This window comes from Electrona antarctica (genome assembly GCF_951216825.1).
Source record: "Electrona antarctica genome assembly, chromosome: 22".
Taxonomy (NCBI): domain Eukaryota; kingdom Metazoa; phylum Chordata; class Actinopteri; order Myctophiformes; family Myctophidae; genus Electrona; species Electrona antarctica.
Window position 1 is genome coordinate 15,421,653 of NC_136805.1, and position 24,068 is coordinate 15,445,720.

The 24,068-nt window shown below is 42.8% G+C and overlaps 1 protein-coding gene across 10 annotated transcripts in view; it reads right to left on the reverse strand.

Moving 5' to 3' along the window:
- LOC306915666 (protein sidekick-2-like) overlaps positions 1-24,068 on the reverse strand; it is a 532,391-nt gene that overhangs the window by 123,896 nt on the left and 384,427 nt on the right. For all 10 annotated transcript variants that reach the window (XM_079493153.1, XM_079493148.1, XM_079493152.1 and 7 more), the window contains 2 exons: positions 22,620-22,767; positions 1,492-1,625 (listed from right to left, as the gene is read on the reverse strand). In XM_079493153.1, the coding sequence (XP_079349279.1) occupies positions 1,492-1,625; positions 22,620-22,767 (282 nt within the window). The remainder of the gene's footprint in view (positions 1-1,491; positions 1,626-22,619; positions 22,768-24,068) is intronic.

Below are 24,068 nucleotides of genomic sequence, written 5' to 3' on the forward strand. Positions count from 1 at the left end.
ACTGTGACTCACAGCACTGAGAGTGTTCAGGTTCCTTCCTAGAACCTCACACTGCGACTCACAGCACTGAGAGTGTTCAGGTTCCTTCCTAGAACCTCACACTGTGTCCAACATAAAAGCACTGAGCGGCCTTGATTTGTGAAGCGAATCAAGTCGGTGTCTGTGTCCAGTGGTGGTAATAAGTACATTTACTCAAGTACTGTACTAAAGTACATAACATTATGAGGTACTTTTACTTGACTGGAGTATTACCAATTTCCAATACTTACTTCTACTATCTCAGATCTAAATATTGTACCTTTACTCCACTACATTTATTTGAGTTAATTGTGGTTACTTTATGCAGATTTTGATTGTTATTACAAAACACACATTGACCACTTCATTGCGGCCATTTGAAAATAGACAATCTACAAGCTCACAATGCTTGTGAGCTTGTAGATCTGCTATTTTCAAAAGTTTTTGTATTTGTGGTACTTTTTTAAGTCCATTTTGATGCCAATACCATTGTACTTTTACTCAAGTAGATTTTGAGATCCGGATTGCAGTATTGATGCTTTTACTTAAGTAAAAAATGTGAGTACTTAAAGTACTCACATTTTGACTGCGTCCGCTCCGTCGTGCAAAGCTATAAGGACTGCAGTCGATACTGAAAAGTGCTTGATGAAGTTAAGCTGGACTCGCACACCGGAAAGCCTTTTTGAAATGTGGTAGCATCAATCACAACAGGCCTTCAGAAGACAGAAGTGCTGTGCAGAGTGCCCCCAGGGCACCTGGAGGCAGGTTATTGTAGTTTTAGACAACAGATAAACAGTACCATTCAAAACAGCACGACAGAAGGTCCAGCAGTCAGTGGGGATTTGAGAATGGATAAGTGTCTGTGTGCATTGTGGAAAATCCTGAATTGCCTACTAGCAGAAGAGTGCACAAAGAAATAATATGCTTTGAAATACAACAATTTTCCATTGCATTTTACAGAAAAAGTGAGAGCTTTATCTTTAGTATTTAAAAATGTGTTCTTTTTGTGTTAGTAGCCTACTGTTTTTTCTTTCCATGTACTTTTCTGTCCTTTGAAAGCTTGTGAAAAAATAAAATAAATTAAAATAATAATAATACAAAATAATAATAAAAAAGGTTAAACTAAAACTACATAATGGTCTGTCGGGTGGAAACCTCATACTGTATGTCCAAAGCTGTTAGGATTAAAATTCAAACGTAGCAGATCTACAAGCTTACAAATTTGCAGATGTGCTTTTTATACTTGTGTGTGACGATGTAGTACGATCAAGTAGAGCATTCATTTACATAACTAAAAGGCTATGCCCGACAGCAACAATATATTTTGGGGATACATGATGGGAGGCTTGTTTGTATTATATGGTTGTGTCCGTGTGTGCGAACGTGTGCGTGTGCGTGTGCGTGTGTGCGTGCGCGCGCGCGCGTGCGTGCGTGCGTGCGTGCGTGCGTGCGTGCGTGCGTGCATGCACTCACTCTCCACAGACAGGGTGATGGGCTGGCTGGTCTTGTTCTCTCCGTTCTTGTCGTTGACCGCCTGGACGTAGTAGCGTCCGGCGTCCGGGGCCACGGTGGACAGGATGACCAGGGTGTTGTCCAGGGTGATGGATCTGAGGGGACATAATTAACCCGTTAAGACCTCACGCCAGATTCTACAAAATGCCTTCCAAATCCTGACAGTTTTCTGTGGTCAGAATCAGCATCAGTGGTGCTCAAACGTTTTCATGCCAAGGACCCACAGAATGATATGGATTTGGCCGCGGACCCCCTGCATCTGAAAATATGTTGGTCCAGGGAACCCCCCAGAAGCAAAGACTTGAGTTAAAAACGTTTGCTGTGAAAAAAATTATATTCAAAGATTTGCACACATTTTCACGATTATTCAAAAATAACAGATCTACAAGCTTGTAGATTTGCTATTTTTCAACAGATAAAGTTGAAAATAATGGTTAAAGTGGTTTAAAGCTAATGTGACACAGATGTGTCCTCAGGTCTAAATGGGTTAACCAATGGACACACTATGTGAGACCAGTGCGGCGGTGGCTCAGGGGTAGAGTGGCTGGATGGTAACCGCAAGGTTGCCTGTTCGAACCCGGGCTCCCCCAGAGTCAGTGTCGAAGTGTCCTTGAGCAAGACACTGAACCCCAAATTGCTCCTGATGTGCTGGTGTGTTTCTGCCACCATCGGTGTATGAATGTGTGTGTGAATGGGTGAATATTGATGCACGATCTATGTAAAGCGCCTTGGATAAAGGCGCTATATAAATGCACCATTTACCATTTACCATTTTTTCAACCATTTTCATATCAAAGACCATCCGTTTTTTTCCAGCATTCGAGCCACGGGCCACCATTTATTTTGATGAGATTTAACCTCCCAAAACTAAAGAATGTTGTCATGGATAAGATTGTGTCCACAATTCTATTGATGTATTGATGTGGTAACATAGGAGAGACCATTGCTTTTAGAGCAGTGATTTTAAGGTCCGAGCCCACTAGTGGGCTGTGAAGATATTGCACGTGAGCCCCCAAGTAATTGGCAAAACATTGAGATTTGAACGATAACTGATAACTACTAACTACAAACTGTAGCTTTGTATCTTCATGTCACTGGCTTCCATTGACAATGAATGGTATAGCTTGTAGCTTTGTATGATCATGTTGCTGGCTTCCATTGACAATGAATGGTAGCTTGCAGCTTTGTATTATCATGTCGCTGTCTTCCATTGACAATGAACGGTAGCATGTACAGTAGCTTTGTATCTTCATGTCATTAGCTTCCATTGACAATGAACGGTAGCCTGTAGCTTTGTATCTTCATGTCGCTGGCTTCCATTGACAATGCATGGTAGCTTGTAGCTTTGTATCTTCATGTCACTGGCTTCCATTGACAATGCATGGTAGCATGTAGCTTTGCATCTTCATGTCGCTGGCTTCCACCGCAGTAGGCAACACAAGACAGATACATTTTGGAGCAAAGAGATACAGCTGAAACTTCAAAAGTAAAAAATAAATAAAAAGGAGTAAGATAAAGGAAGCTGATTTAAGTCACAGAGGAGACTTAGAGTCTACCCTGGCTGACTGCACTTGGGCCAACCGGGATTTAAAATACTTTGTTTTGTTTCCAAAGATTTCTGCAAAGCCATCTCAGGCTCTGGTGACCTGAAAAAAGTATAGCAGCACTGGTTACAAACGACAAACCCTGTGCTTTTTTATCATAAAAAACGTTACAATATGGAGATAAAAGGTTTCTGCCTGACATAATCAAATTGCTCAACTTTGTACTCAAGGACAGTACCTGAGTAAATGTACTTAGCTACTTGTAGGAAAATTGCAATTGGCAAAGGGGGAGGGAGGCAAGGCTGGAGTTAACAGGATCCCCTGTCTCTCTTTGGCACGCACGCACGCACGCACACGCACACGCACACACACACACACACACACACACACACACACACACACACACACACACACACACACACACACACACACACACACACACACACACACAGGGACCCCCAAGTTGAGCGGTGCAGATCATTGTTTACTCGTGCACGGCTCATTTGAGCAGGCAACCTGGAATACATTAGGCGTTTATGGACAAAACTCACTTTCTGCCAAATAGCCATTAGTTAGTCACGGGCCACGGGCAGGACAGGGCCACAAAATAGCCAATTAAAAGTTGTTGTTTTTGTCGTTTTTTTTTTTTTTGGCGGCGAGCTATTATTGCTAAAGGTCACACAGCAAGAGCAAAAGCTCCAGAAGGACGGAAGAGAAGACTGTCAATATATGTGCACATCGTAAATCTATAGACTAATGCTGCGTGAAGAGTGTAATTAAAATGTGGATTCAGGTGTGCTGACCGTGTGAGATCAAGTGGAGTGTGTACACATACAGTAGTATAATACATGAATGCATGCTGCGTCAGTACCAATTAAGCTAAGGTGAAGATTTTGGTTGAGTCAACGTCGTTGCGATGCAGGGGTCTTCAATGTGTCCCATGGACAAAAGGTGTCCGTGGGAAATTCTATATTTTGTTTGTATACTGTACATACTAATGTTAGGACCGAGCATACAAATGGTCCATTTGGTTCCATTTGTACACTCACTGTTACATACCCGTAATCATTCAGGACTAGCTATTTATGTGTTTCTGGTAATATTGTCTGCTCATGTGCATGTCTGTGGCAATAATAAAAAAATTACCATTACGTCCACTACAAGCCAGCATGGTGATTACCCCTGGTTCTGATGTTGATCAGACAAACTGCTTATGTTGACAGATACATTCTAGAGCAGAGAGATACAGCTAATATTCAAAAGTAAAAGAATAAATAGAAAGGAGTAAGCTGATTAAACTCACAGAGGAGACAAAGGGCAGTATTATGCGTGTCTTAACTTATACACTGCAAAGGATGACTTACACAACTGTTTTGGCTTTTTTTCATGTCAGCAAACAGCAGCATCTTGTGTACACAGGAGTTGCAGTCCCAAAGGAAAACGAACTAGAGGCGATCGCTAAATCACTTCCTGATCTTCTCCCTGTTTATTTTTTTTTTCAAGGAAATGGATTTACTGTATCTCCTGTGTTATTTTATTTATTTTTGCTGCAGTGTTTCTCAGCAAGGCGAAACTCAGGAAAGCAAGGCCCAAATGGAATATATAATTATTTTTCCAGGACACATGTCCATGTCGGCGATTGACCAGGGAGCACAGCATTTCTTGATGAGCTTGTAGGTCTGCTATTTTTGAAAAATCGAAGAACATAGAAACATAGCTTTTTCAGAAAACTGTCAGGATGTAGAAGACATTTTTAGAATCTGATCTCAGGTCAAAATGGGTTAAAAGACAATGTAGAATATTTCTACATTGCCGTACTGATACTTTTACTTAAGTAAAACATGCACAAGTACACTTTTTCCACCACTGCAAGGTTGTGACGATGATGCTCCAGAGAGCCGGAGCCTGTATATCAATCATACTCCCGTCACATTGTGACATTTTGATACGGGTGCCAGATGCGCAGCTGTTTGTCTCGGTCTGCCGCTGTGTGCTCTGACGAATCAATCTGAACGCGTTGCGGCTGTGAGTCTGCACCTGAGACGTACAGTAAAGCCTCTCAATATATGAGCACATCATTATTTATACCGGAAATATAGACGTCACTCCTCCCACTATACCCCCTGTGTCAGGGCGTTCTTTTGCTGTATTGGATTCCCCATAGGCAAATCTTTGAATGCGTCATATAAGAACTGTGTTCCAAAAAGTTATATAATGAAAGAAAAAAAATCACCCCAGTGGTATTATTCACATGGATATGAAGCATCAACTGAACTGACGGTAGAAAGATGTACGAGGCTACTTTATTTAAAGAGCAAGATTGATTTTTTTCTCCAAACAAATCAAATTTCAATCCCGAAAAGTAGGCTAACAGTTTTGGACATAGGCGGTTAGGTTTGTTTCCCTGCCATCTAACCGCCTCTCCCTATAATCCACAGAAGAACCCCCCCCCACCAGTTACCCCAAGCTGCTTATAAAGTCAGCAGGGGGTCCTATAGCTGAGTGGCCGCGGGGCCCAGCAGGGGGCTGGAACAGAGGATAGAAAAGCATGAAAAAACACATTCACCGGGCACATACAAATGTGCACTCTCATGCAGAGAGGAGGTGAATATGGATGCGCTTAAAATTGCGCACACACGCATGCGACCCCATATGTGGATGTTAAACAAGGTTGTCTGGGGACCCCCAGGGGTCCTTCAGGAGGTTCCAGTAGGGGTCCCCAGCAAAATTCATTAATACAATCAGTTAAACTACATTAACCGATCATTTTATACTTTCGCTTTGCAAAAATTGCCGCTCACAATCTACAGTGCATTCTACAAGCTAACTTGTGACAGTGACAGTGCAGGTTAAAAGTGTGTCTGTGAACTTTTTACAAAAGTTGAACCAATGAAAAGTATTAACTAAAATCATAAAATTGGAACTGGTTTTGGACTTACAAGACATACCGGCCGCACGGCCAGGCGGCAGCGGGCCGGGCTCACACCGGGCTCATTTGGGATTCCCGGCACACGGCGGGAACTGAAAACAGCACTGAACGAACGGGCACCCGGCAGACAGGGGGCCCTTGGCGGCGACAGCAGCGACTTATGATCCAGGGTAAATATTTAATGTTCCCGCTCGCTCGGTGACATCCTGGACGACCCGCTGCCATGAATTATGGATCCCCTCCGGGCCGCATGGCCGGGGACACCTGGGGACCTTTTCTAAAACGTAGTGGGGGAGACGCTACGAGATTAACTCGCTAGGCTAGGCTGTGGGGCAGATTGCAGAGCACCAGTGTGCGGAAAGGTACCCAACCCGTAGTACTTGGGTCAAAGTAGGCCTATTAGCGTTTCTGTCAGGCACAAACCTCTCCATAGCAGATCTACAAGCCCAAAACGCTGCGCGAATCTACTCGTTTTGAGCTCGTCGATCAGCTACTTTGTATGGTTTTCCATGTGAATCCTGAAAAGTAACAGTTTTGGACATATGAGGTTTCCACCCGCCTTGGATAAAGGCGCTATATAAATGCACCATTTTTAAATGCATCATTTACCACCCGACAGAGACAATCGATAGCCTACTCGGCTACTCCTGATCAAAGGTTACTCAAGATTTGTACTTGAGTACTAAACTTATTGGAGTAGGCCTACTTGCTTTTATAAATAGATGCATCAAAAGTGCATGCTTTAAAAAAAATTAACAATCTAAAAATACCTAATAAATGTATGTATGGCCTTACGCCAGGGCTCCACCGGACGCGTTGCGTCTCCGTCGCGTGCGTCAAAAAACGCACCGGTTAAATTTTAATGCACGCGTTAATGTCACGCAACGCGGGCAGTGGAGCCACCCTTCAGTGATTAAAAAGGGAACATTCCCTGACGGTGACGGAGACGCGACGCTGACGCGCCCGATGGAGCCCCGGTGTTACTGTGATCTTTGGTTTTCCCCAAGGGGGGCCCAGCCCCAGACCACAGATTGGGAAACACTGTTCCTATATACCCTCGTCCGTCTGTCCGTCCGTCCGTCCGTCCGTCCGCCCACCCACCCGTCCGCCTGCTCTCTCTCTCTCTCTCTCTCTCTCTCTCTCTCTCACAGCATCTGTCAATGTGCTTCCTGGGAACGGTGACTTAGCACGTAGCGGGTGTGGCGTTGGGATTTATCAAGCCACAGAGCTGAGAAATTAGGTATGTGTGAGCACTCTCTCTCTCTCCCCCCCTCTCCCTCTCCCTCTCCCTCTCCCTCTCCCTCTCCCTCTCTCTCTCTCTCTCTCTCTCTCTCTCTCTCTCTCTCTCTCTCTCTCTCTCTCTCTCTCTCTCTCTCTCTCCTCTGATGCCAGGCTCACTTCCTGACACTGATTCTAACCCAGGGTGGCATCAGGGCAGGCCGTGAGGTGGGCGGCACCCAGACATTAACAAAACTAAAAACTGAAACAAAAAGCTATATAATATTCATATAGTTAACACTGAAAGAACTTGGGTTACTCACTAATTATCAATGACTAATAAACTTTGATAAAAGGTGCAACTGTTTTGCTCCACGCACAAGAAAGTAACGTCAACTTCATGCAACTTTTACTCAAGTACATTTTCAATTCCATACTTTTACTTGTAACAAAGTAGTTCTAAATTGCAGTATTGGTACTTTTACTTAAGTAAAACAATTGAGTACTTTTTCCACCACTGCCTCTGAGAATAGACAGAAATGGTACGGTCTTGTGATGAGCATTAGTGTTACATACAACCCAATTATGAGGAGAAATTATCCTTTAATCAATATTCTTTGAAATGCCATCGCTTTGGAACAGTGCACTATAACTGCTTTTATCATTATTCCAACAAACAAACAAACAATAAAGAAAAGGGAGATAAAGCTGAAAAGGACTCTAATTATAAAAGATTTGTAACACTTCATGCTTTTCCTTAATGCATCTCTGCTTGAGGTCCCCCTCGGGTAAGGAGTTGCTGCAACTCAAGGGGCTTATCCTCTAGTCCAGGGGGAGGGGCTCTCAACGTTTTTGGCTGGGGACCCCCGAAAAAGTTTTGCGATCCTCACCCCAGCCCCCTCCCCACCACCAATACAAATTGACCGCTACAATAACCTTAATAATAGAGAAAATACATCATAAATAAATACTGGAACCAGATATAATCATTAAGGAAAGTTTATGCATGCACTACAGTATGTGTACTATGTAAACTCTTAATTTCCATTTTCCAGCCATTCAATTGCAACCTCCCCCCTTTTAAAAATAAATATATTTGGGGACCCTCCAGAATAATTCTGGGACCCCCTGAGGGATTGCGACCCCCAGGTTGAGAACCCCTGCTCTAGTAAAATAAATAAATTAGTAAATAAATAAACCAGTAAGATGCCCGGAGGGCGAGAAGCGACCAAGGCCGAGGTTGCATGCATGCATCCGCCTGGGTGACAGCAGACTGCTGGACGAGCGCTGGCGCTTTGGCAAGAGGGGTCAGATCAACATATGGAATGTCAGAACAGGTCAGCTCCATATATAAAGATCTAAGACACGGCAGCGGTGGCAGTGTCTTGGTATACAGCGTTTGATGAGGTCAGATCAACATATGGAATGAATTCTGTATTGGCCAATTTTGGCCATATGGAGCGTGTCACGAGGCGTGACGGACGGATTGACTGACTGGTTTTGCAGGATTTCATAGTAAACTGCAACCTACGCATGGATAGATATGAACGTCTATGTGAATTGTTAATTTCTATAATATATAATTTCTTAGTTATATTAATTATATAATATTTGTTCTTACCTTCTTTTCATTTATGACCGGTGCCCGGCTGTAGATCGAGCACAGAGTCTGTAACAATGGAAGTTGGAGATCCATGCCCCACCCGGCTAAGCAATACCCGTTGTACCCTTGTCAGAGTACCCGTTCCACCCATCTGTCTGTGTCCCTTTTATGCCCATATATAGAGATTTCACAGCTGGAAGAAACTGCCGTCACTCAATGTTAATAGTGATAATTAATAATAAGTGTTAATGTAGTAGATAACAGATAATTATACAATGACCATAATGCGTTGCTGCACTGCCTCTCTTTGTGGAGAGAGGGGAGGCTGTGTGTAGCCCAGGAAGGAAGTGAGACCACATTTTCATGACAAATTTTGGTCAAACACGTATTACACATAAAACCCCCAGAAAAGTGTGTCCTAAACATCATTAAAATAAGATCTGGTTGCAATAGGGCTGAAGTGGCCATTTAAAACCTTTCTTTCTTCCAATAATACACAATAGAGCACTCATGGCAACAAAGTCACAAAGTGCTTTACATAAAAAAAGAGTGAATCAAACAATAAAATGTCAACATCTAAACCACTTGGACAAAAACAAGCAATAAAAAAGATTACAACAACAACAGGAAATCAAATGACACCCGCTATCCTCATTGTGGAGCCTATACTATCGCTGTCAGACGGAAAACCTTGTATTTGAATTTCTTGTGTTTTTATATATTTTGAAGTGATTTTAAAGTGAGTGGTGATGCTTTACTTCGGCGTACAACAGTATCGCGGGTTAGGGTAGCCGAAAATAGCCGATACAAGCTCACAACGATGCGAAAGATTGAAGATTGGCAATTCTTTTTTGAGCTAGTGAAAGTGAAAGTGGTTAAGTGTGTCGGTGGATGTTGTAAACATTTAACCAAAAAGAGCTTGTGACTAAACAATAACACCTACAAAGCATCCATTTTAACACATTTTTTCCATTTACTACAGAGTTGTAGTTTTCGACATACAAGATTTCCACCCAAAAGTGACAATATACAGTACTATATGTTCAAAATGAACAAACGAACAAATCACTCCATGGTGCCCAGGCTCTAACTGTGTAAAGTGCTGGTGCCGCCAGACTGTTCCCTTCCCTTCGCTGGGGGTGAAGCTCCCAGTCTGCTAGCCAGACTGGAGAGCTGCATATGGCCCAGTGCATGCAAATAATAACAGCCAGCCGCTCACTGCTGCCTGGAAGTACTCACATTTCTGTCTTTAGTTAAGTAAAAAGTAGCAACACCACAGAAAGGCTCTGTTTCATGTACAGTAGTAAGGGTTGTGTATTTAGTATTTTACTGGAATAAAATTAGGCTACAAAAAGTGTTTAAGCCTCAAAATGTATACCTACTGTACAGTACCAAAGTGAAATGACTGTAGATCAGCTATTTTTGAATAGACAAAGTATAAATCAGGATTCCAGGGCTTAGGTTGTTAAGTTAAATAACTGAGAAGGACTAGTAGCATGCCAAAGTTTGTGCTATTGCCATTGAGAATGCATTGGGCGTTTAAGTTAAATACGGGGGGGACATATTTTGACAGCAGAAACTGCCTGTCATAATTTCTCCCCCCTCCCTATTCCAAAGCCCCCCCAGGTACATTATATATTTAAACTATTTTCAGCAATGGTACACTTATTTTTTCAGTGGGTAGATCTTGTTGAGCTGGTCATTTTGAAAGTAGATCTCACGTCATAAATTTGTGGGCACCCCTGATGTAGGACTAGTAGCATGCCAAAGTTTGTGCTATTGCCATTGAGAATGCATTGGGCGTTTAAGTTAAATAACTCAGAAACTACAAATCATTTCAAAGTAAAAAGTTCCAGCATTTGTCTCCACAGTAAGCTGAATTATAAAATGTGTGAATGGAGTTTCTAGGTGAAAGTGATTTTTTGACGTGCCATAGAGCTGCCATTGAGCCCCATTATAAATTTCTCAAATTTGAAAGAACTATATTTATAAAACTATGAAACATTTCAAAGATTTCTTTTCAGGCAAACATGTCCACTGTAAGATGAACCTAAATAGGTTTGAATGGGGTTTCTAGGTGTAAGTATGTAGGACTAGTAGCATGCCAAAGTTTGTGCTATTGCCATTGAGAATGCATTGGGCGTTTAAGTTAAATACGGGGGGGACATATTTTGACAGCAGAAACTGCCTGTCATAATTTCTCCCCCCTCCCTATTCCAAAGCCCCCCCAGGTACATTATATATTTAAACTATTTTCAGCAATGGTACACTTATTTTTTCAGTGGGTAGATCTTGTTGAGCTGGTCATTTTGAAAGTAGATCTCACGTCATAAATTTGTGGGCACCCCTGATGTACTGTAGGACTAGTAGCATGCCAAAGTTTGTGCTATTGCCATTGAGAATGCATTGGGCGTTTAAGTTAAATAACTCAGAAACTACAAATCATTTCAAAGTAAAAAGTTCCAGCATGTGTCTCCACAGTAAGCTGAATTATAAAATGTGTGAATAGAGTTTCTAGGTGAAAGTAATTTTTTGACGTGCCATAGAGCTGCCATTGAGCCCCATTATAAATTTCTCAAATTTGAAAGCACTATATTTCTAAAACTATGAAACATTTCAAAGATTTATTTTCAGGCAAACATGTCCACCGTAAGATGAACCTAAATAAGTTTGAATAGAGTTTCTAGGTGAAAGTAATTTTTTGACGTGCCATAGAGCTGCCATTGAGCCCCATTATAAATTTCTCAAATTTGAAAGCACTATATTTCTAAAACTATGAAACATTTCAAAGATTTATTTTCAGGCAAACATGTCCACCGTAAGATGAACCTAAATAAGTTTGAATGGGGTTTCTAGGTGTAAGTATGTAGGACTAGTAGCATGCCAAAGTTTGTGCTATTGCCATTGAGAATGCATTGGGTGTTTAAGTTAAATAACTCCGAAACTACAAATCATTTCAAAGTAAAAAGTTCCAGCATTTGTCTCCACAGTAAGCTGAATTATAAAATGTGTGAATGGAGTTTCTAGGTGAAAGTGATTTTTTGACGTGCCATAGAGCTGCCATTGAGCCCCATTATAAATTTCTCAAATTTGAAAGCACTATATTTCTAAAACTATTCAGGCAAACTTGTCCGCCATAAGATGAACCTAAATAGGTTTGAATGGGGTTTCTAGGTGTAAGTATGTAGGACTAGCAGCATGCCAAAGTTTGTGATATTGCCATTGAGAATGCATTGGGCGTTTAATGTACTGAATGTATGTGTATGTTTTGTATTAATAATCTAAATCTGCAAAGTAACTAAGGATTGAAAAAAAGAAAAGAAAAAAAGAAAAATGCAGTCGAGTAAAAAGCACAATATTTGCCTCTGTGGAATAGAAGTGTAGGATAAGTATAAAAAGAAAAACTTATAATATAATATAAAAGTTATATTTCACTCTACTAAAGTACATTAGTTGAGTAAATCTATCCGAGTGCACTTGAATAAAACTGGCCAGCTGTGCAGCTTTAAACACGGACCCCACCTCACATTTTGCTCATAGAGGGAAGCTACTTTCATGTGCAATTACTTCACAGATGCCACTATTTATTTATCCATGTAATACCCCGGAGGACGGGAAGAGCATATTATTGACCGCCGTTGTGACAATGACCGTGCGGCGTGGTCAATCAATAACAATGGTGCTGATGTAAGGTATGTTAACTTGGCAGGGATCGTCGCTGACTGCGCTGACATGCCGACGGCATAATATTTTCAAGTGGGCGTTTGCATTTTTAGGAGAGCGCCTTGCGTTTTCAGCTGAAAAAAGATAATTCAAACAATGTGCAAGTCTACCGCAAGCCTACCCAGGGCCTGCAAACTTTGGAGGGTACAGTCATAGCCACTTGGAATGGGAAACATTTAACTCATACATCTTCATCACATGACTTCAGAGATAATGTGTACCGATTTGTTAGAGTTTTGGACAAAGGTTGTAGCATAACGTGTGTTTTGAAGAAAATGCTAAATGAAATAAAAATGTATTTCACACAAAATGGTCTTGAACTGCTGTACGGTCAATGGTTCATACGTTATAGGCCAACAAGGCCCTGTTATGGAGACCATTATGTCAATTTGAGACGTTTGGGGTAGAGATTTTCAAGCCGATCGGTCCAACGGTGCCAGAGATTATCAGCTCGCATAATTAAAACATGGACGGATGGGACAGGCGGAAGCGACGCGTTGTGAGTTTGCAGATCGACAATTTTCAAATAGCCTAAGTTTATAGGGCTGAAGTGGTTAATGCATGTTTTGCAATAATATTCAAAATCTACAAAGTAACTATTAACTATAAAGTTAAACAGTAATTGTAGTTGAGTAAAAAGTACAATATCGTTACTCCATTTTTTAAGTTTTAGTTTTTCATAAATCGATGCCTTGATTTATTTCTGTGGTTTGGTTAAAAAAATGTTGAACCGATGGAAAGTATTAAAAAATGCTTTGGTGAAAACCTCCCAACTCCATTGGATCCTAAAACTATCTGCCAAACAAACTAAATCCCCCCGTTTAGCCATCTTTTTTCTTTTTTCCCCATGAATCAGTGCTATTGAACACCCTTTACGTGTTGGTTAAACAAATATTGAACCAATGAAAACTATGAAAAAACGCTTCGACAAACACCTCCTAACTCCACTTGAGCTGGCTAAATGTACTTAGTTACTTTACACAACTGCCGCTTGCGCGCAAGTATACAATGACATGTCTTTTTTTTCCCTTTATGTTTTATTTTTTTCCTTTTTTTTTGCAGTCCCCGGTGGCTTACTGTTTGTCATGTCTTGTACAGTACGTGTGTCCTCGTTGACGCTGGTATCAGTTCTGAACATACGTACACGCAGCAGTGTAATGGCCTCGGTTATGGCGGCGGTCCCTCTCCGCTGCAGGGGCGTGAGGATGTTGGGCGGGTGTGGGGGGGTGGGGGGGGTCTCCAACCTCAGCACCACTATAGCCTGCGGACCTCCATTACACCAAGACAAATGGCCCTGGTCGCACCGCACCACACCACCCAGCCTCCCCCAGCAGAGAGACAGAGAGAGAGCCAGGTCAACAGGATTAAGTGGCTTACCGTCGCTGACTGGGGCATGACTCAACATCGCATTGCACGCCCGAATCTACAGGCCAGAATACCAGTGGTTAAAGTAACTAGAAGTACATGTACTCAAGTGCTGTACTTGCCGTAAGTACAATTTTGAGGTATTTTTGCTTTCTTCGGTAAACATTTTTAAATACTTTTACTTCTCCACTACATCTCAGCGGTAAATATTGTACATACTTTTACTCCATTACAAGTATCTGAAAACTTTGTTACTTTGTAGATTTGGGACATTCTGCACAATTCTTCTTCCATCACTGAGCAATACCCATGGAAGGAGGGGGGTGGGAGATGGTGGCGGGAGGTGTGTGAGTGTGAGTGTGTGTGTGTGTGTGTGTGTGTGTGTGTGTGTGTGTGTGTGTGTGTGTGTGTGTGTGTGTGTGTGTGTGTGATGAGAGAGAGAGAGGGGGGAGGGTGAGAGAGAAGAAATGTAAAAGAGGTGAATATAAGTGGGAAAAAAGCAAGATAGAGTACGGTACGTGTACGTGAGTAAATTTACTTAGTTACTCTCTACTTCCTAGAGAGAAAGGGCGAGGGGGGGGGGGGGGGGGGGGGTGGGAGGAAAGTGGTCCAATCACGTGCAGCCGCCTGCCCCACACAACTGAGATGAAAATGCCACACAGCTCCTCCCTCCTGGGGGAAGGCAAGATGGAGTGAGCAAGGTAGAGGCGTGTGTGCATGTGCATGTGCATGTGCATGTGCATGTGCGTGTGCGTGTGCGTGTGCGTGTGCGTGTGCGTGTTTGTGTGCGCTAAAACACAGCCACTTGTTTTCTCACACCGGGGTCATGAACTAGATATATGTGTGTCTGGCCACACTGCTCGCTTTCAGTTCCCGCAGTAATGTAGAGAATAAACCAACCTCACACAACACATATGGGTACCATTATTTTTGGTTTCCTACATTTTGATCTTAATTATTATAATTTCAAAACATTTTCAAAAAACGTCCACCCAAAAAAGCTAACATTTTCATGAATTAAAAACAAAATTCAATGTTTTTTTTCCAGTGATTTCATGAAGAAATCAAAGAAAAATCTAAAAAAGTCCATAAATTAGAAAACAAATGTTTACAAATTAGTGAAAATAGACTGACAACGTACAACAATAATAGCTGACAACGTGGCGTGTTGTCAGCTTGTAGTCATAAGTAGTATTGAAATACTGTTTCTCTCCAAAGTTGAATTTTGCCACTACTGTTGGAGCAGCCATAAATTAAACAGGTTCGTCCCGATGTTCTGGGCATCTTTGTAAAGTTAGTGTTAGCAGGTAAAAGAGTAACGTGAGCAGATGGACACCAGTTACTTCCCCATTAACCATAGCAGCAGAGATTACTTTTTACACCGCAGCTATGGCGGCGCCATCTACAGGGAATACTCCCCATGGATTTGTGTATAGCTGCATGGTCTCCTCATAAGCAAATGAAGAGGAAGGAGCAGGCCCGTTCCTCTGCCCTGGTGAGTAATGAGGAATCCATAGCAGGGTGACACAGAGCAGCGGTCACATGTTCATTCATTGATCAGTTATCAGCTAGAGCTGATAACTGGGGACGGTCACTAGAACGCCTGTGTCACACGTCTTGTCTTGTCCAACCCCTCCCCCCCCCTCCCCGGTAAGACACTAGTGACTTCGGATCAATTTACAATTACAATCCAGGCATTCAGAGCGACTTACGATAAGCACGGTAATCATGTATACATAGAATGCAGCGAGACAGTGTAGTGTAGTAGTGCCTCAGGAAACTATAGGATCCCAGGTAAACCAAAGAACCTATAGGATCTGTCTAAACATCTGTCCAAACTATCTAAATAATAATTTGAAACTATATTGGATACCAGGTAACCAATGAAGCTTTTGCACATGTCTAATATACTACCGTTATGCAAATAATAATCTGCACATTGAAACTATACATGCGGGATACCAGATAAACAATGAACCTATGTCTAAAATGTTCAAAAATAGAAGCTCAACAACCTCCAATCGGCCAACTTGTAGATCTGATATTTACACTATGTGATGTACGCCGAAGTATAGGTCTTTAGTGGTCATTTAATATATTGAATATTGAGAGACAAAACAAAGAAAAAGAGAGCGCTCAACGGTTGTTTACACAGTTTTGTTGTTCTATATGTCTCAAGGTGGACCGTGATGGAAACAAGCATCGGCTTTTTTAGTGTATAATTAAAGTTGACATTTTCTAAATGGTGGCATTGTTGTGATTTGTTTTAAACTGCCAATAAAGTATTGTATTCTCTCTCTCTCTCTCTCTCTCTCTCTCTGTCATTCTCCATTACAGACGTCCCACTGCGTACGTACATCCCTTCCCACTAATACTTTTCGTCCTTGCCTCCCGCCATCGTGGTCACGAGCCCAGCTAATTCCGCGCACGTTGTCAAGGTCACTGTATGCAAATTAGTTTCCTTGATATAACAGCCCTCCCTCCCGCCCTCTTCTTTTCTTTTCCTTTCTTTTTTTTTAATCGAAAATCATTTAATTGAATTTGATTTGTGCCACCGGCATCGCTTCTTCTGCACAGACATCAAAGTCTGAGAGAGAGAGAGAGAGAGAGAGAGAGAGGGGGGGGGGGGGGGGGGGGGGGGAGGGGGGGAGAGAGAGAGCGACAGAGAGAGAGAGAGAGAGGGAGAGGGATAGAGGGAGAGAGAGAGGTATAACCTTGGAAAATGTCCTAGCTGTGACATGACAGAGGCGATATCTGCCTTGTAGTTCCTCCGAACTTTGATGTATACATATAGGACCACAATGGCAACAAGTGCACATCACTTTTAAGTGTTGTCCTTTCACCCTGAAAGTCTGACTGTATAGCCTACCACGTGCTGTTTACATTTCTGACTAACAAAGTATTCAAACAATCAAATAAATCCGTGTCACGTGACGTCGCATATGCTATCATATGGTCATTATGAGTGCAGCGAGGTATCTCTAGGTATAATGTTTTTTTCATAATAATTGTACACCCATCATACTACAGCGTCACACAAAGGCATCAAAACAAAATAACAGATCCACAAGTTCAAAACACATATCTTGAAGAAAAGAAAACAGTTTTGGACATAATATTGGTAGACCAAAAACGGCGAAAACACCAAAATACAGTGCGAGGGCAGTGCTTTTCTACAGGTAAACAAGCTGATGACTACTTGTATAGAGGGAAATGATAGGTCAAATTATGTATACTGTTTTGTGTTGTTAGGTAAACACAGGGTAAAGTTGCATACTTAACTGTACGATGCCTGCTGAGTAATTCACAAACCGTTGGCGCAATTCAGATGTGTTTGTTTATCCGTGCTCCTTTCCTGAGGTAGGCTACCGTAATTAAAATGTTCATTAATCAACAGCTTCAGAGCTCAGTTTAATCGTGTCATGTGCCGGTTACACACTCGACTAAAATTAAGCAGCTTGTGTGGGCTTCAAACCTGGAAATCGTTTCTGTCGGATGGAAACCTCGTCATAACAGTCCCAAAATGTTACTTTTCAGGATTCAAATTCCAAAATAGCAAAAAATCTACAAGGTGAAAACAGCTGGTAGATCGGATATGTTTTATTACTTTTGTGTGATACTGTGTAGGACGACAAAGTATTTATTTCCAAAAAAAAGAGATAAGCGGTTTCTGCCCGACAGCCACAAAATACTAATTCCTCACTCTATTGCGTGAACACAGCCAGTACATCTTCAGTTCGGAGGCTTCCAGTGCGCATGGCTTCACCCCGGCTACTAATCTCCCTCCATATGCACTATAACGTAGGCCCCGGGCCCCGGGGGGGCCGCGCAGCCGCGCACGGTGGTATAGCACACTTATTTAGCTCCTAATAGTTATTATTCTTCCCTTATTGAATGGGGGAATGCAATTGAAAGGACCCCGTCGTTGATTTGTTGTGTTATTTGGGAGACTTAATGTGCTGTATAATCAGAGAGCTGAATGCGCCGTAAACAACATTTGCAGATAAATTGCAGTTTGCACAGCGCTGCGGGCTGGAGAGGTGATCTGAGGGGGAGACGGAGGGAGGGAGGGGGGGCTTTTGCTCACACTATTTCACCCCTTAGACTAGCTGAAACATTCGCCCCAAACACACTTGTCACCAGCGGTCGTTTTTACTGAGGCTATAAGGAATACGTTTAGGGTTAGGCATGTAGTTTTACGGAGGTTAAGTTTAGGAATAAGGTTAGATTTGAGCATCGTTTTTTTTTTACTGAGGCGTTTAGGAATACCTGGTGGCGACCGTTCCGCGAGGTCGTAGGATTTGACCCAGGGGTGAAAGTGTACTTGTATACTACTACTACAGGTTTGTTTATTTGTTTACTTACTTATTTTTGTATTTATTAGTTTCTCTGTTTGTTTATTTACAGCGGTGGCCAACACATCACATTTACTTGAGTAGCGCACTACATTCATGTATTCCCAGCCTATGACAGCATCAGTTCCAACAAGCTGAGAACTCACTGTCAAACACCACAGAAAATAAATGAACAACTGGAGCATTCTCTTTCTTCTTCACGTCTTAATACTGTCACTGAGCAGTGAAGGACTACTAAGACAGTCACTGACAAATGCTGTCAAAAAATCTAAACAAATACTAATTAAACCGACTTCCTTTGCCTTTGTTTTCCAGACCTTTGGAGTTAAAGCTAGCAGAACTTAAAGACATCCAAATGAAACAAGTGTTCCAGTGTTTGCTCATCTGAAAGGCGGAATATGTCAGGGTTTTTCTGTTGAACGATTTCATGGAACAGTAACTTCTCTTAAGTCGTAATTTGAACAGTACAAAAGGAGAATGGGATTGGCTTTTTCACTTCACCCAGTTCTGTTTTCCTCAGGGATCGTCTTGAAAACGATCAACCCCAACGGCCAAAGGCACGATACGACAATACCCCAAAATGCAGTAGTAGTAAAAGTAAGGGTTTTCCAATGTAAACGTTTAAAACATGTATAGAAATCCTTTGAAAATAGCTCACAAAGCGACGCGTTGAGCTTGTAGATCAGCTGTATTGTATAGATGCTATTTTCAAATAGCCAGTGGTTAATGTATGTTTTAGAAGTGTACTAGTGTAGTAAAACGTACAATATTTGCCTCTGAGATGTAATTGAGTAGAAGTAAAGTATTGAAAACTAGTGGAAACAGAAAAACAGAAAAAGAAAAAAGAAAAACTCAAAGTACAGTGCTTGAGTACATGTAGGGATATGCTGTGAATTTTTAACTAGTGCACGTGCACGCGCTCGCGAGCAATCACCGATTTACATAGCCTAAATGTAGACCTATTTATTAACCCACAATATAGTATAATTATGCATTTACCTTGCAAACGTCACCTCTGAAATTGAATTAGTTCATGAATCCACCAGCCACTGTTAGCCTACTCTTTAGAGTGCTTCAGACAGAACACCTACAGTAGGCTACTTAGCAGGTCGACGCAATGGATGGACCGTCACCATTGATATGCATCCAAGGTCGGTCATTCCTATTGTTTCAAGCTGTGAGCCGCCTGTGACACGACTGTGAATGTCTGTGCGGGCTTGCGTGCATCTCCAAACTACCAGGGCGGAACCCCAGACAGCCCTATACCGTCAGCTCACCCCTGAGTACATGCATATGTACTTAGTTACATTCCACAACTGTGACTCATACCTGTAGTTCTGTTTTCCTCCGGGATGGTTTTAGAATTGATCAACCTGAACGGCCAAAGGAAGAAATACCCGCTCTGTGCAAACCAAAGAACTGTGACTTCTGGATGGGATAGGGCCAACATTTTGGTTGATATGGACATGTCCTTGTTTTACTGCTCCTGGCGGAACGTTCCGTCATAAGGAATCCAACCAGCAACTGCTTCTGGCGTAATGTTCCGTCTGATAAGCTTTATTATTGATATCAAACCGGATCGCTGATTTCTCTTTTTTTAATTATTATTTTGGCTTTGCCTTTCCTTCTTTAGCGACCGCGCTGCCATCCACCTCCCATTATAGAGCATCTCAGTCCCGCCCCCTAGCATGGCCCAGGAAATGATTCTCCGTTCATTTTCCTCATAGACATTTCAGAAAGTATTTATTTAAAGACGTTTACGCCGCGGACAAAGCCAACACAATTTTTTGGGCCGAACAAATAATTAGAAAGAAGAAAAAAACGGCAGGTTACAACACTTTTTTTGTTGTTTTTCTTCTTTGTAATTATTTGTTTGGTCCAAAATATTGTTTGTGTTGTCATGAGTTGTCACGACTCGAGTTGGCTTTGTCCGCGGCGTAACCGTCTTTAAATAAATACTTTTTGAAATGTCTATGGGAAAAATGCATTGGGATTAATTTCCTGGGCCATGGTAGGGGGCGGGACTGCAACGCTCTATACAGGCTGACGAAAAAGCTGAATAACTCAAAATCTACGGAGCTCTCCATGGTTTGGATAAAATGCGCGAGGTCTTTGCTGATTATCCGGTGGTTTAGATGGAAACATTGGCGCTTTCTAAGGCAAGGATGGCTTCATTTTAGCTTGCTAGCATTGACGCTATTTATTTAGCATTAAAGATGGACGCCCCAGACAGGATGTCAGTCCAGCGTGTGCTACATTGAAATCGGCTCAGCAGTCTGCGGTTGGCTCTGCGTCCAGCAGGAGGCAGTATATGGGTTAAATCTTGGCTTTTTACTTTCAAACCATTGATCTTCAAATATCAGTGAGAGATTTTTTTGTAATGGAGGAAACAGCATCACATCACAGATTAATCCTGCAGATATACAGCACATCATCGATGTCGGGTGGAAACCATGCTTGTATGTCCAAAACCATAACAATTGTGTCTATACGAACACAATTTGGCCCACGTTCGGGGGAGGGAAGCCAGGCGGGGAAGGTGACAAATCTGCACAGGAAAAAAAATCCCTGGGGAGATTATGTCCTCATATAGTGATACATAAGGCGCGTGCGCATCCGTGTGTGTGTGTGTGTTCGGTGTGTGCGGTGTAGGCCCGCAGCCTATCAGAGCACTATGACAGGAGCCAGGCTGTGTGTCATTGCGTGTCATTGTCAGTGTGTGTCCAGCAGTGATTACAGGTGATAAGTAGCTGATAAGGAAACAGCACTCTCTCAAACCTCTCAGGGCAAGGTCACCTCTCCCATGTGAGCAAAATGCTAACGCCATCAGATGGGCTTTCTAACGCATGTATTCGACACGCACGCGCACACGCACAGACACACAGAGAGCACACTCGAGGGCGTGCATGCATACATGCACTGAATATCGGCAGAAATCTAAATGTACTTAGTTAATTTACACCAGGGGTTCCCAAACCTTTTCATGTCAAGGACCCCCAAAATTATACCCGCATTTGAAAATATATGGCAAGGACCCCCATAAGAGAAGGTTTTCACGGCTCTAGCAGTGATTTTCAACCATTTTCATTTCAAGGCCTCCGGTTTGACCTGAATTAGGCTACGGTCCCTCATTTAATGGCATTTCTATCTCTGGGACCCCAATGTATATTGTAAAATAAAGTAAATTTAACTCTGGGAGTGTACAAATGGAACCAAATGCACCCGCGGTCCATTTCGTTCTTTTTGTATACACTCTCTGAGTTACAGACCCATAAGGGTCCATTTGGTTCCTATATTATCATTTAGCTGGGGTCACCCTGGAACTCTCTAAAGGACCCCTTGGGGTCCCCGGACCCCACTTTGGGAACCACTGCTTTACACCAATTGGTGACAGATAGTCCACTGCGTGTTGATGCATGACAATCCTACATTTCTCTCCCGGCATTTCGTCAAAATACCAATAAACAAGCGTCCGTCAGAAAGCCCATCTAATTTCCCACGGTGCCAGAAGTGCTTTGCGGTGAAGGCCAGGGAGAAGCGCCGAATGATTAGCACTCCATCAGATTAGACCAATTAGAATGAAAACAACAACAAACACGGTGAAACCGAAGCGCTGGGACGAACCTAAAGAAAACAGAGTTAAGTGTGTGAGCGTAAAGATTGACACGCATTTAAACAACAAAGTAAATCACCCGTATACAACCCACGGACGACTAAAACAAACCCAAGGGTGGACAGCAATTAGGATTGACAACTGAACGGAATATACCGGATATACCGAATATAACATTTCAACCATCCATATTCTGGTTAGAACATTAGCCAGAAAAAGCCCATGTTCAAGGTTCAAGGTTGTACTTTATTGTTACATCTTGTGTACACTAAGGTACAGTACACTGTAGCCTGGGTTCCAGCCTGATTCGCTGCGTTCCGTGATTTGTTTTGTCCCTCGCTACTCAGTCTGGCCAGCCGGCAGCAGACTTGTATCTCCTAACGTCACCGGTTACGTAGCCACGTTGTTGCTGATACGCCATCAGCCATGAGCGCCACTCACGCTTCTCAGATTCAATAGTACAAAAAAATCACACCCGTGTGAAGTGAGGGGCGCTAATATATTAAAGTCTAACTCATGTTGATTACTGTAGGTGATGTAATGGTGTGCCAACACAAACATTAAACGCCATTAACAATAAAGAGACAATATGACGTAATGAGGTAGATTATGACATCCATTTTCCCTTCATTGTCAATGGCGTTTACAAAACAAACATTGAACTAAAGACATAACACAAAGTCCAGATGTACTAGTGGCTAACACCGCTCATTAAACAGAAGGAAAACGTCAGACTTACATGCGGCTGCTGGGCGGGATCTTGCGTCGGTCTCTGTACCAGGTGACCTGGGGCTGGGGGAAGCTGCGGATCCGCGGGGCGGGCACCACAGCGCCCTCTCCCTGTGACACGGACTGGGAGCGCTCACCCTCCTCGAAACTACCCATGACTAGAAGGTAAAAGCATGGGGGGGGGGGGGGGGGGAGAGAGAGAGAGACTGAGATACATTTCTTTCTTTTGATTGTTTCACTTCACATTTGCTTTGGCAATGTAAATGTATTTTTTCCCCCTGCCAATGAAGCCTCTTTGAATGGAATTGAACTGCGAGAGAGAGAATGTTTCCTTTTCTGAGAGAAGGTGAAACGCAAGGCAAACGTTTATACCCAATTTATACTCCGTAGGCCAGTGTCACACGGCAAAACATAGCCAATCACAAGCTCGTTGTGGGGGGCGTGAGTGACTCGTTGTGAGGGGCATGACTCGTTGTGAGGGGCATGACTCGTTGTGAGGGGCGTGACTCGTTGTGAGCTTTATAATTCTGTTCAGTTTTAGCCACATATTTTTAACCCTGTTCTCAAAAGAATGGACACTTTTGTCCACAGCTCTCCCGCCTCCCCCGTCCCCCGTTGTCTTGGCGTTGGCCTTTGATAGGGCAGCTTCCGAGCGGTTGCCATGGTTTCGTGGTTTGCGGGCGGGCGGGCGGGCGGGCGGTCAAGGGATCGCGAGCATATGAGTGAGATGTAATAACTCACCTTGGGTGACACGCAGGCCATGCACGGTGAGAGAGAGAGAGAGAGAGAGAGGGTGGCGTCTTATACACGCCGTGCTGATTGCGCTCGCTCCATCACTCTCCCTCGAGACGAGTGAGGAGGTCAACGCTGCGAGATGACCGGACGGGGAGAGAATGGTCTCCGGTAACATGGTCACTAAGGGGTGGAAACCTCGTATGTATCATAAAAACAAAAAAAACATTTTTACTTCACTTTTACTTTTCATGAAATGGAACGGAAATGTTGCCAGAAATAGTGAAATTAGCCGATCTACGTTGACAACGTAATCGTAAATAGCCTATCTAAGTTCACAATGCGTCGCGTTTTGCGACGCATCGTGAGCTTGTAGATCGGCTATTTTCACTACTTTTGCTTGACACGTTGTGAAATAAGGCGTTAAATGACGAAAAAGAGAAAAAACATCCAAACTAAATTTGGAGATAGGAGGTTTTTTGGCTGACGATGACGACGGCGGTGGTATTCCATCAGCTCCTAACAGGGTCTGATCATTTCCATTTCCTCGCCCTCCCGTGTCTCATTATCGTGGCTCTCTCACACCAACACCCCGCCCCCGGCACTGGCCTCGGCTTGCCACTCTGCCCCCGTGCGCCAACGCCCATTATGCCACGCTGCCAGTCAACCGGGGGTCTCTGTGGCACGTTCCCGCACACACCTCTAAAAGTGGAAGTTAACTTTGTTA